Source organism: Hemibagrus wyckioides, linkage group LG21, assembly GCF_019097595.1.
Source record: "Hemibagrus wyckioides isolate EC202008001 linkage group LG21, SWU_Hwy_1.0, whole genome shotgun sequence".
Classification (NCBI taxonomy): domain Eukaryota; kingdom Metazoa; phylum Chordata; class Actinopteri; order Siluriformes; family Bagridae; genus Hemibagrus; species Hemibagrus wyckioides.
The window spans coordinates 3,238,841-3,252,389 of record NC_080730.1 but is presented as its reverse complement, the minus strand read 5'-3'; the positions used below and the strand labels follow the sequence as shown (position 1 = coordinate 3,252,389).

At 37.0% G+C, this 13,549-nt stretch overlaps 1 protein-coding gene across 1 annotated transcript in view; it reads right to left on the bottom strand.

The window, feature by feature from the left end:
- Positions 1–1,249: 1,249 nt before the first annotated feature.
- LOC131342244 (solute carrier family 45 member 3) overlaps positions 1,250–13,549 on the bottom strand; it is a 14,614-nt gene continuing 2,314 nt past the window's right edge. The window contains exons 2-6 of the mRNA XM_058372949.1: positions 7,714–7,981; positions 6,415–6,595; positions 5,400–6,022; positions 4,341–4,606; positions 1,250–3,805 (exon numbers count right to left, since the gene is read on the bottom strand). Coding sequence (XP_058228932.1) covers positions 3,398–3,805; positions 4,341–4,606; positions 5,400–6,022; positions 6,415–6,595; positions 7,714–7,855 — 1,620 coding nt within the window. The 5' untranslated portion in view covers positions 7,856–7,981 and the 3' untranslated portion in view covers positions 1,250–3,397. The remainder of the gene's footprint in view (positions 3,806–4,340; positions 4,607–5,399; positions 6,023–6,414; positions 6,596–7,713; positions 7,982–13,549) is intronic.

The window sequence follows — 13,549 nt, the reverse complement described above, 5'->3', positions numbered from 1 at the left end:
AACTGTAATATTTTGCACCTTCTTCTAATATTTTTCGCCTTCCTCATCATCCTTTCAGTGATGTGCATAAAGTGATAACTGAAGAGGTTATCAGTTATCAAACAAACCACTGAGCGCATACATGATGATCTGTGTAGATCAGTTCTATACAGAATTACTGAAATCTGTCTCCACTTTAATTGCAGCGTGGTGATGGATTTGAAACCGACTCCAATATACACCGATCAGGAATAACATTATGACTACCTGACTAATATTGTGTTGTTCCCCCTTTTGCTGCCAAAACAGCCCTGACCCATCCTGCACTGTGTATTCTGACACCTTTCTATCAGGACCAGTATTAACTTCTTCAGCAACAGTAGCTCGTCTGTTGGATCGGATCACACGGGCCAGCCTCCTCTCCCCACGTGCATCAATGAGCCTTGACCGCTCATGACAATGTCTCCGGTTCACCACTGTTCATTCCTTTGACCACTTTTGATAGATACTGACCACTGCAGACCGGGAACACCCCACAAGAGTTTTGGAGATGCTCTGATCCAGTTATCTAGCCATCACAATTTGGCCTCAAATCCTTACGCTTGTCCATGTTTCCTTGACGCCTAATATATCCCACCCACTAACAGGTGCCATGATGTGGAGCATCAGTCTTATTTACTTCACCTGGCACCGCTCACAATGCTATACTTAATTGGTGTATATTATAATTCTACAGTTAGTTCCTGTTAAAAACTCAGACCCAAATTAGTCATGGATGTAACATTTCTTTATTTACATGCAGTCACCAGAAACAGTATAACATCCATTATAACAATAATTTACTTTACATTTACAACAGCTGAAGATCTAAAAGATCAGAAGACCTGAAATCTGTTCCAGCTTGCCATATTCCCATCATCATGTCCAACGAATAGATAAATAAATATACCTTTAATAATTTAACAAAGTTACCTAAAAGCAGGCTAATGCATGTGAAATTGTCAGCAGAACAAATTGTCAAAGGAAAACCTTTTCATGAAGTGTCACAGGAACAAAAATAAACCTTTTGCTAGCACTGAAGTGTTAAAAACAACAACTTTCAGTGAAGTTGAATATGAACATTATCTAATATGTGAAAAAACATGCGCTATATATATATATATATATATATATATATATATATATATATATATATATATATATATATATATATATATATATATATATATATATATATATATATATATATATATATATATATATATATATATATATATAGATAGATATAGATATAGCGCCAAAGAATCCAGGCTCTGGGGTGAAATTGTGATAATGCAGGGTTAAAATAAAATCAATATAAAAGACAGCAGGTTGCAAGAGTTCATCCTAATTCACAAAACAAACACAAAAACTCTTATTTTTAAAAGAATTACCAGATTTTCACCCTCCTTTCCCTCAAATATAGTCAATTAAGTCATAAATATTCGCCTTTTCTTTCTTTTAAAAGTTGATTTTGAAATAAGGACCTTAAACAAGTTGCAAGGCAACTGGGAAACCAGGCACTAGGCTATTATTTTGCTACCTAGTCTGTAGAGATATCTTTTGCAGACAATATAAAGACAGAATGACACTAAAAACGACTCCAAACTGAGAAATAGCAAACTTTCTCTCAGATCTGATGGTAAATTTCCAAGAAAAAGGCCTCAGTGAGCCCTATCGCTGTATTTACAGCAGAATTAGCGTAAAATGCTAATCAAATCTCAGTGGGCGTCGCCATTTCGGGGAGAAACATCTGTGAAGAATTTTTCTTCATCAACTCTAAATTACGGATCTTCTATAATTGGAAGTAAAAGATTAAAATATAAAGCACATTATTTAATATTTTTGCTAAGCAAGAAAACCTTCTATAGATCAAAGTTCAAATGAATTAGTGGTTAAATCAACGGAGGTACATTCAGAATGAAATGGAACTCATTCTATACAACATTCCAGTCATAAAATCTCTTAATAACTTGGAAATAAATATCATTTTTAAACCTGAATGATTTACAAAACTTTAACAAAATGTCACTTCAGCTCTCCATATTCCATAAAGTGGCCCAAAGGCCATAATAAATACATCATACATTCAAATAAGTTATGAACGGCTGTGAATGAAATCAACTTTAACCATCAGTACACTCACATACAATACAATACATTCACACAAGCAGAGTTTAGTATAGTGTGTTCATCGCTAGTACAGTTAGTTTGCTTTGCTAATCTACTAATGAAGCTTAGTATATAACAGGTCATTTAAAAAAACTACTATTTTTCACACAGATTACTGCACGAGTCCAATTGTGTTGCTTATAACAGTAGCAAGAGACGACAGTAGCCGCCGCTTAATGACCACAAGAGACCTAGTACAAGCGACTCGCATGACCCGTCTCTTGCTAGTGTGAAAACAGGGCAAGAATTTGCTACAGACTTTCGGTGAACTAGCCTGATGCTCTCCAGTAGCGTCTATAAAAAGGCGATCTTCATCAGTGATGAAGCCAGATGTGTTTGAAGAAGCTGGAAGTGATACCATTTACATATTTTATACTTTCAGTCTGAATCATGTGATCACATTTTGCAGGTTTCCTCATCACATTTAAGGATTGAAGGCACTTGGCAGACGCTCTTATCCAGAGTGACTTACATTTTATCTTATTTTATACAATTGAGGGTTAAGGGCCTTGCTCAGAGGCCCAGCAGTGGCAGATTGGTAGAGCTGGGATTCTAACTCACAACCTGTTTAGTAGTCCAAATACTAAACTTCCACATCCCATACCACATTTTCTCACATACACACACACAAAAAGGCCAGAATTCCATCAGGAGTGGGCGAGATGAGTCAGAATTTCATTAGTGAGGTTGGAGAGAGTTCAGGAGCAGGTAGGATTGGTCAGAATTCCATTGGGAAAGTATGACCTTGTGAGAATTCTGTCAAGAGCAAGAGGCATGGGTCAGAATTTTTTCAAGAGTAGAATCCTTCGGGATTTGGTGAGAATTCCTTTGGAAATGGGAGAGGCTGGTGAGAACTCCTTTGGGAATGGGAGAGATTGCTATTGAGAATTCCTTTGGGAATGAAAGAGACTGGCGAGACTTCCTTTTGGGAACGGGAGAGACTGGTCAGATTTTCTTAGGGATTGGAAGAGACTAGTGAGAATTCCTTTGGGAATGGGAGAGATTATGGAGAATTCCTTCACAAATGGGAGAGATTAGTGAACTGGTGAATAGCAAACACACCCCTTTAAGTCATTGCAGCTGTTTGGACCTCAGCCATATTTAAGGCACTTAGAAGCATGACAACGCTGCATTGATCCCTGGACAGAATGCACTTATTTATTTATAGCATTAAACACTATAAAGGTTCAGTCAGTCTACAGCAGAGTCACTTTAGCATTTCCATTTCCTGCCTGGTGAAGACGATCCTGCTGGAAAAGACGACGGCGAGCAGGCTGAGGACCGAAGCACACACCATGTAGACGGAGACGCTGCTGAAGAGCTGCACGATGGAGCCCATGAAGAGCGATGGGACGACCTGAGACAGGAGATATGCACTGTCCAGGATGGCCATGTCCAGACACATTCCTCTCTGAGGCTGGTAGGAACCGGACGATGCGTCCACGTACAGGGAGACGTGGGAATTGATTGACGGGGAAACAGCCGAGGGAGTTGGAGCGTGACCGTTTAAACATCCGTTTGTTTCTCGGTACAAGCCAGAAATCTGCTTATGAGTCGATTCGACCAGGCTTTCTCTGCTGGATAGGAGTTTGGGTCTGCTACTGGAAAAAAATACCTGAAGGGGAGGGGAAAAAAAAAAAGAAAGAGATGTGATATTATTTACATGTAAAAGTTTTCATACGTTATATCCTGAAGATGCTCAAAAAAAAAAATATGACCAAATATCACAGGACTATTGGGTGCAAAAATATGTACACCCCACCCATCAGACAGAAATGAATTACTCAAGACATTTAAAGATTTCAAGGGGTTACAAACTTTTGAACTCAGGACAAAATGATTGAATACTGACAACATATTTAGCATTAAAACATCTGTGTGAGAAGAAAAAATAAATCAAAAGAGTCATGTGAAAGAGTCAAATAAAAGAGTCAAATGAAATTTAGATGAATCATATGAGAGGAAAAACGTAAAATCAAAAAATGAATGAATCATGGAAAAGAATTTGTGTAAAAAATTACATACAATAATAAACATGTGAGAAATAAACAAATCATGTGGAAAAGGCCACATAGATGAATGTGACGTGAAGCAGCTGCTTGTTCAGGTGTGATGTTTCTGTAAGAGAGAGAATTGTTGCTGCATCTCACCTGCTTGTCTGCGTGGTAAAGACAGGTGAGCGTGTACGGCAGGATCTGCAGAGTACAGAAGGTGTAACCCGTCATCGCCGCCATCGCGGTCACCAGGACGACGCTCTTCGAGACGGTCATTACAGCTGTGCTGAACGTCAGCAGCCCCAAGCTACTCAGGTACAGAACACGCGCACCAACACGCTCCACCATCCGCTCCATCAGGATAGAGAAGGTCACCGAGGTCACACACTGCAGGAACAGCCCGAGACTGGCCATGCGCACACCTGACAGGGAATCCGATCAAAACATTACAGTATACAGCCGTAGGAAGTGTAAAGTCTCACTATCAAACGTAGGTTCCACTACGAGTCTGGTTCCTCATTAGGGACTGAAACCAACATCTGGATTTTTAGAAAGCTGCTAGGTAGCAATCTCTGTTGTTCAAACACTAAATAATGTTGAATTTATATTTTAAATAAAATTGTGTGTCTCTAGAATTCCTTAGCTTGAAGTTCACTAAATGAATAAAGGATGTCTTGCAAGTAAATATTTATTTATGAAAAAAAAAGGAGCATTATCTATGGATTTATTTAAGGGAAAAAATTGGCATAAAAAAAATAAGGCAGAGGTAGAGAATTCTAACTTTTATTTTTAAAATAAATAAATAAAGATTACATTATATTGTATTTTAATTATTTTATTCGTTAATATTTAAGTTCATTTTTAGTTTTTTTATTACATTTATTAATTTATTAAATGTATTATTATTATTATTTTACACATTTATAAAATTTATTTATTAAATTATAATATCATTAAATAAATTCAAATTAATTAAATTATTTTAGAGTACATTTTATTTTTATAGTTTTATTAGTATTAAAAATAAAAACACACACACGTGTAATATATATATATATATATATATATATATATATATATATATATATAAATATATATATAAAATTGTAATATAATTTTAGAAATGAAACCTTTTAGTGTATAAATGACAGAAGTGACCAGTTAACAGGTTAATAACAATATTAACATTAGTGTACTGTGATGTCAAGACAATACCTTCCTCATAGCGAAGTCTCTCCGGAGAGCCTGGCTTAGCGCTGGGCACGCCATCATACAATCCCTCCCCCATAAAGTCTGTATAAAACAACACGAACGTCATCAGAGCCATCCAGCTGCACAGCTCAGCCACAAACAGCCGAGAGATCACCCTGGGAACGTGGCTGGAGAATGACCAGAGTCTGGGCATGACTGTGAACAGGCTAACCACAGCACGCTTCAGCGCCTGAGCCCTGGAGAACAACCCGGATGGCCAACAGCACACGGCGTACAAGCTCAGAGATCTCCTGGACGACTCGTTCACTGTTTTGACCGTCTGCTCCTCAGAAATCAAGGCTGTGGTCATGAGGCATAAGAGGAAGATCACAGTAAGGAGAAAGTAAATGAAGGCCTCCTGGCCTCCCAGGTAAGAGGACGCACCCAGGCCTGTCCAGTCCACGGCTGGGAGCAGATACCCAATGCATCCTCCCAGGCTGAGCATGATGGAGTAGACGGAGAACGCCTGGCGGCTGTCCGCTTCTCCGGGGAAGAGATCAGACACCAGTGCCTCCAGAGGGGTGAAGCAGGCCTGACCACAGAACTGCAACACGCAGATGGACAACACTAACAGCAGAAGCTCCAACCTGGTTCGAAAAAATGACAACGACCAACAAATATCACATCATCTGCTGGACAAGTAGGGTGCAAAAATATGTGCACCCTTACGATGAAATGAATTACTTAACATTTAAGCAGAAATCAAGGGGGTACAAACTTTTGCACTCAGACAAAAAGATGGAATTTAAGGCAACAAGATAAAAAGATGTTTAAAAAAAAATAATTATAGTAGTAATAATAATAATCATCATCATGATTAACACATGTGCAAAAAAGTTTACACACCCCTAAGAGAAATTCATATGAAACCAGTAAAAGATAGCATATCCAGTCATGACGACGGGTGCCCCAGGTATCAGGAGTCAATCGGATTTAATCACAGAAACACATTTAAATGATTAAGGTAATGTGAACGTACCCACGCTGTTCAGAGACCCGAGAGGCGATCTGGGAAGCACGAGGAATGACCACAAGGCCGAGCAGCACGCCGACACACAGGGCCCAGATGAAGGGACGTCGGCGGCCATAACGACTGCAACATCTGTCACTCGCCGAACCCAGCGGAGGGACGAATAATAAACCCAGGACAGGACCCACACCTGTACAGCAAGGAACATTGTAAATAAATAAAAAAACATACCTCTTTCCAGGTTCCCAGTTCCAACTTGTTCATGAATACTACATTCATGCAGGAGCAACATTAATTACCAACGTCTGATATTAACAATAAATTGGACTTTTTTCTGATAGCTGAAACATTAGCAAGAGAACTATGTAAATATAGTTTATAAGAAAATTAGTATTAAAAAAATTACACACAATTATAACAATGTTAGAAATTTTTTCTTTTCCCACCTCCTGAATTCCCCTGACTGATCAATAGTCTGCTTTTAAGTCATATGGGGGGGAAAGCACTTTATGACACATGGTTGGAATTTCTAGCTGGAGCTTTTGGACATGCCAGATTTCCCCAAATAAACCAACTAAAAACATGAATATTGTGGGAAATCCAGATGTGCTGGTGTTTAACATCAACACAGCTGTTACACTAAAACCAACCAGTGCTAGAAACCACAACCAACATTTTTATTTAGTTCAAAATGATAAAAAAAACAAAAAAAACAGGAAGTTTTCCCGCCAGACCCTGAATTTTCACACTTGGGAAAAACTCCAGAAACTCCATTTGTGTTGTATGTGACTAAGAAAAATACATATTCATCACCAAATTTAGATTTTTAAGTCTGATATTTGGAAGCTTTCTGGCAATTACTGAAAAACTCCAACTATATAAAAGCATTTTAGTGTAGAGGAATGATAAAGTTTCTCCCTCCACCTAAATTCTCAGATTCTCTCTGGAATTGTGTCATCATTTTTGGAATTTTGCTGCATTAAACAAAACATCTTCGGAGTGGAAGCTACAACTGACGGCAAATCGGAAAACCTTCGGCCTCGAGGTTGGAAATTCAAGTCGGAAATATGTGCACAAATTCCTTCAGCTAAACCCAAATGTGAGGCAAGACACAAAATGAGAGACTAGCCGGAAAAACGTCCACATTGACTTGAAGGTTGGAATTCCGAGTCAGAAATTTGGAACTCAACGTTCTCAAGAAAACAAAGAAATGTTTTAAAATAAGAATTGAACCAGCTTCAGGATGATTACGTTGAAATGCTAAACATAATCTATGCTAAAGCTGTGCATTAGCGAGAAATCACTCACCAAGCACCATGGTCATGAAGCGTTCCTGCACTCCGGCCTCCAGGAGGAGGGGCGGGATGTAGATGGTGCCGGTAGCCATGCATATCTCCAGCCCACACGTCAACACGTTGACCAGGAACAAGTCCAAGATCCTCTTACGCATGGCCAGAAGATCAGCGGGTTCACTTATCTTCACACTAATGCAGCTGCTGGGTGAAGGACGCTCTGACGGTGGATTTGGATGTGATCTGGAGCTTCATCCTTGACCAGGAATCCTCCATGATGTCACCTGGAGAACACAGTTCAGTTAAAGGCTTAAAATCGGCTCTGACAGAGTTCAGTAGGGAACTGAATTTTTTAGATGGTGCAGGTTTGGTAAGTCTTAAATGAACTTGGGAAGTGAAGGAGTCGAGTGTGTCACAGGTGTAGGTAATTAATGGCACCCTCAACTGGGTAGCATACTTAAATAGGAAGGAGGTGGGAAGTAGGGGTGTGTGGGGGGGGGGAGGGGGGGATCAATGTTACTCTACTAAAGATACAAAAAAACAAACCAAATAAACCCCAATGTTACTCTACTGAAGTTACAAAAAACAAACAATGTTACTCTACTAAAAATTAAAAAAATAAAAATAAAACAATGTTAATGTTCTGTAGATAGAAAAAAACCCCAAAATCCCAATATTACTCTACTAAAAAAAAAAAATTACTCTACTAAAAAAAACAACAATATTACTCTACTAAAAATAAAAAAAAAATAAAACAATATTACTCTACTAAAAAAAAAAAAAAAAAAACAATGTTACTCTACTAAAAAAAAAAAAATTAAAACAATGTTTTAGGCTTCTACTGGAGAAACAAAAAAAAACAATAAAAAAGAATATTACTCTACTAACAATAAAAAAATAAATAAAACAATGTTACTCTACCCATAAAATACCAAAGATACACATAAATACATAAATAAATAAATAAATAAATAAATAAATAAATAAATAAATAACCCATGATGTTACTGTACTTCAGTCTGGTTTAAAAGTATTTTATTTCACAAAATTCTTTACATTTTAGAAGCATTTTTTTTTTTTTTTTCTACTCACCACATTTTCAAATTCATCACTACATTTTTCTCTGTAATCATATATATGTAAAGTCATTAGGTGTCTAGCAGTTAAACATTTAAAACAGCTGTTAAAGTGAGAATAAGACAATCTGCTGCTATGTCAATGTTTCTCTATATCACCAGCTAGCTATTAGCAGCTTATACACTAGCTAACAGAGATATTATATATTATTATAATACTGAGATATTAGTGATAAAACATTAGCCTTCAACCACCGTTAAACTCCTGAATCTAATTGCTTGGAAGATGTTATGGTTATTGTTTTTGTAGCAACAACTATGTATGTATTTGTTCACCAAAAACGAAGCCTAAAACTGAATAGCGCTGCAAGAAATGTGTAAGTGTTAATGTGGTAGAGTTCTGTGTGAGGAGATGCTCAGTGAACGCTAAAGGAAGGAAGTGTCAGCGTTTTCTGTAAAAACAGTTTGTAAGCCAAAGAAAAGGCTTTCTGTCTCTTGGCAACTTTTTGCATTGGTGAACCACTGCTATAACACAAGCAAAAATAGGAAGTAACTTTTTTGGAAGTTTTGCAGATGTTCCTATACACCAATCAGCCATAACATTATGACCACCTGCCTAATATTGTGTTGGTCCGCATTTTGCTGCCAAAGCAGCAAACCCATCAAGGCATGGACTCCACTAGGTCCCTGAAGGTGTGCTGTGGTATCTGGCACCAAGATGTTAGCAGCAGATTCCTGTAAGTTGCAAGATCCCCAAGGACCTGGCCAACTACGTGATTTAAAAGAAAACGTGATTCATCGCCACCTTCTTCCATTGCTCTGTGGTCCAGTTTTGATGTTCACGTGCCCATTGTTGGTGCTTTCAGCATTAAACAGGGGTCAGCATGGGCATCCTGATTGGTCTGCGGCTATGCGGCCCCATAGACAACAAACTATGATGCACTGTGACACCTTTCTATCAGAATCAGCATTAACTTTTTCAGCAATTTGAGCAACAGTAGCTCGTCTATTGGATCGGATCACACGGGCCAGCCTTCTCTCTGAGCCTTGGCCGCCCATGACCCTACGGTTCACCACTGTTCCTTCCTTGGTCCACTTTTGATAGATACTGACCACTGCAGACCAGGAACACCCCACAAGAGCTGCAGTTTTGGAGATGCTCTGATCCAGTGGTCTAGCCATCACAATTTGGCCCTTCATCAAACTCGCTCAAATCCTTACACTTGTCCATTTTTCCTGCTTCTAACATCAACTTTGAGGACAAAATGTTGACTCACTGTCTAATATATCCCACCCACTAACAGGTGCCATGATGAGGAGATCATCAGTCTTATTCACTTCACCTCTCAGTGGTCGCAATGTTATGATCGGTGTATGTTCCTGTGTAACGGTAATTGGATAAAAGTTTCATTTTTAGAATAAGAATTGTGGTGTGAGAGAGATAAATCACTTCAATGGACAGCAATGGACATTGTCTCAAAGCAGCTTTACAGAAAATATATTTACAAAAAGATTAAAGTTCAAGATGTGTTAATCCCTAATGAGGAAGCCTGAGGCGACTGTGTTGAGGAAAAACTCCCTTGGATGGTAAGAGGAAGAAATCTTGAGAGGAACCAGACTCTAAAGGGAACCTCATCCTCATTTGGGTGACACCAGAGAGTGTGAATATAAATTATCATAAACACCGGAGAGTGTGATTATGAATAATGTCCTTTCTACACTCATATACAGACACTCTGTCTATAAAATTAATAAACATCATTTATCAAAATAATAACTAATCACCAGGTTGTAACATGCTTCGTATGATGCTGGAGTATCGTAGCCTTGCTTTCCTGAAACTCTGCGATGGTTCGACTTGTTTGTTAGCTTTAGTTGTTCCACCAATCAGCGCTGGTTTCCGAAATGAAAAGCTCACCACATAACGGAACAATAGGACCCATGTGAAAGCTATAATTAAACCTGCTCGAGGGTAACAAAAGAAATCTATAGAGGCTGTGTGTAAAAATTTCCCATGAATAAAATGTCCTGATAGTTTGGACGTGTTTTTGTGTAAACAATAATGTTCTGTTTATTTATTAACAACTTCAGCAAAACAGGTAGCAGTAGCCTTTACAAAGTAACTGTATTAAAAAAATAAATAAATAAAAAATAAAACAAATGTCCTTTTTTGGTTAGCTACATTTCGAATAATTTAGGTGGTTCTAAAACTGTGCCAAAATTTACAACATTTTACACTACAGTTTTGTTTTTTTTTGGGTAATGAATTATTATCAATCACTAATTATGGTAATAAGTATTAGGCATTGTTTGCTTCTACTTTCTCTTCTTTAGCTCATTAAAAATTATTATAAACGATGAATCATTTTCGGCATAGGGACTTTATTTTACTTTTATTTTATTTATTTATTTATTTTTGAATAATACCTGCATGTCTTTCTTCGCATCTTGAAATGCAGTAAGTGTATTTAACCCTGAGTGTTTTATTTCTTTCTAAAAGTTTTTCCTCCCTATTAATCCAAGAAGGTTAGATTGTGAAATTAATAATTTACTTTTAGGTTTCTTAATTATTAATGATTCTTGTTTTCAATATTACTTCATTTTCAATGCTTTCCTGTAACATACTGCAACTGAAACTATAGCTGGAATGAATTTGCTTACTCTTTCATCAAATATGATTAATGACATAGAACCTAATCCATCCACAGAGCTGGTAAACAATCTTAGGCTCGTGAACAAGCAGAGAATCACATTGTAAATGAAACAGTTGTGTGATGATGGTATGTTATAATAACATTAACAGACTCCTGTGCGTACCTGCGATCAATCACCTGAACAGATAATCGCAGAGCAAAGAGAACACGCCTAGACAGATATACGATGTAGACACATGGCTCTTGAGGATTTACTTAATGATTAAATGATTCACTTAATAGATCCAGTTAATGATTCAGAAAGACAAGAGCCACCATAATACTGATCTTATAAAGTCAACAGCCTCAAGAGATTTAGCAACTGGATCTATTTCCTAATACATTTTTACCTAATATTAGAGGAAGCAGGTATTTATAGAAATGTGTCATTTTTAGATAGGATTTAGGCTTTAAAAACAGGAAAAGAGACAGCTAAAAAACACTAAGACTGTTAAAGTCATGTTTGTAAAACACTTTCCTGATAGAACCACGTACATGTGTTAATGTAATAAAGTCTAAAGTAATAAAAGAAATCATTTCCAATTTCTCCAGCATCCTGGCTGGCTCAGCACCAGCTTTAGTGTTATTTTTTAAGGTGGCATTAAAAGTCTCTATATTAAGTCATAAACTCTTGATATCCCAATACACAGTGTTTTGTAGTGCCGGTACTGAAAACCTTAAACTGCAAATTTCTGACTGTAATTCTTTAAAAAAGGTTTTGTGAAGCAAACCAGTGCTTTCCTTTCTTCATTTCTAGTTAAGTAATTATAATTGTGTCCTATCCAGTGTGCCTAGGCATGACTTAATTAATCTCTGCACATTATTTTATACTGTGTTCATTTGACTGGTTCTGATATGTTCACTGGCTTTACTGATGTTGTTTAGGAAAATAACCTTATGGTGCAAAATTGAGCTTCTCTCAGCATCCCAGCATTGAGCATCCATCCATCCATCTATGCATCCATCCATCCATCCATCCATCCATCCATCCATCCATCCATCCATCCATCCAATTCACCTATCCATCCATCCATCCATCCATCCATCCAATTCACCTATCCATCCATCCAGTCTTATTCTAACTCTTTAATGATGCACATTGTCACAAAGCAGTTTAACAGGAAATATCAAAAAACTCAGGAATTCAGGATATAAATTTTCCATTTATCAACTTTTCCATCTATCCCTACATCCCTCCCTCCATTGTTTTAGTGGATGGATGAATTAATTATGAATTAGTTTTTACAATTTAATTTATTTTTTCTATTACATTAACAACAACAACAAAAATAATACTTGTTTTCTTGTTAATTATTATTATTATTATTATTATTAGACAAAATGTGTCAGATATTGGAGAAAACATATCGGCTCAAAATAATAATAATAATAATAATAATAATAATAATAATAATAATAATAATAATTGTAGCACAGCCACATACTGTACAAACCTTCAATATAAATAATATAGTTATTTATAAATACAGAAGTGATAATACAACAAAAAAAAGAAAAAAAATGGGATAAACATAATTTTAGTTTAACACTGAGTTTAGAAAAATAAAAAATAATAGTTTTCATAAACAATATACAACTGTTTGACAATGTGTCTTATTTTTTTTTTTTTACGTCCACTCCATGCTGTAACAGGTCAGCTTTCAGTGCCTGGAGTCTTTAATCAAGCTGCAGTTTCAGAATAAAGAAGAGAAAAGTGCTGTATCTTACTCACTGCAAACTCTCTTTCCTGTAAGGAAACATTCACGACGTAACGCTTATGAAATTCTCACTTATTTCTTCCTAATTTCTGCCTCGGTGCTGGGATTCGCTGTGTGGAAAACGTCTGGTGTGTGTCATCACATGGTTTTTGTTTGAGCTGCAAAGTTGTGGTGTGTGTTATAACAGGAACAAGTGACTAAGGAAGCTGAAGTGTAACTGCCAGAGAAGCATCACCACCCATTTAGTCAACTCCAGTCACACTGCTGTGCAAACACTCACAGACGATTATCATGCTTGATTAAATAATGTGTGTGTGTGTCTGTGTGTTTATACGTATATATATATATATATGTATGATGCATAG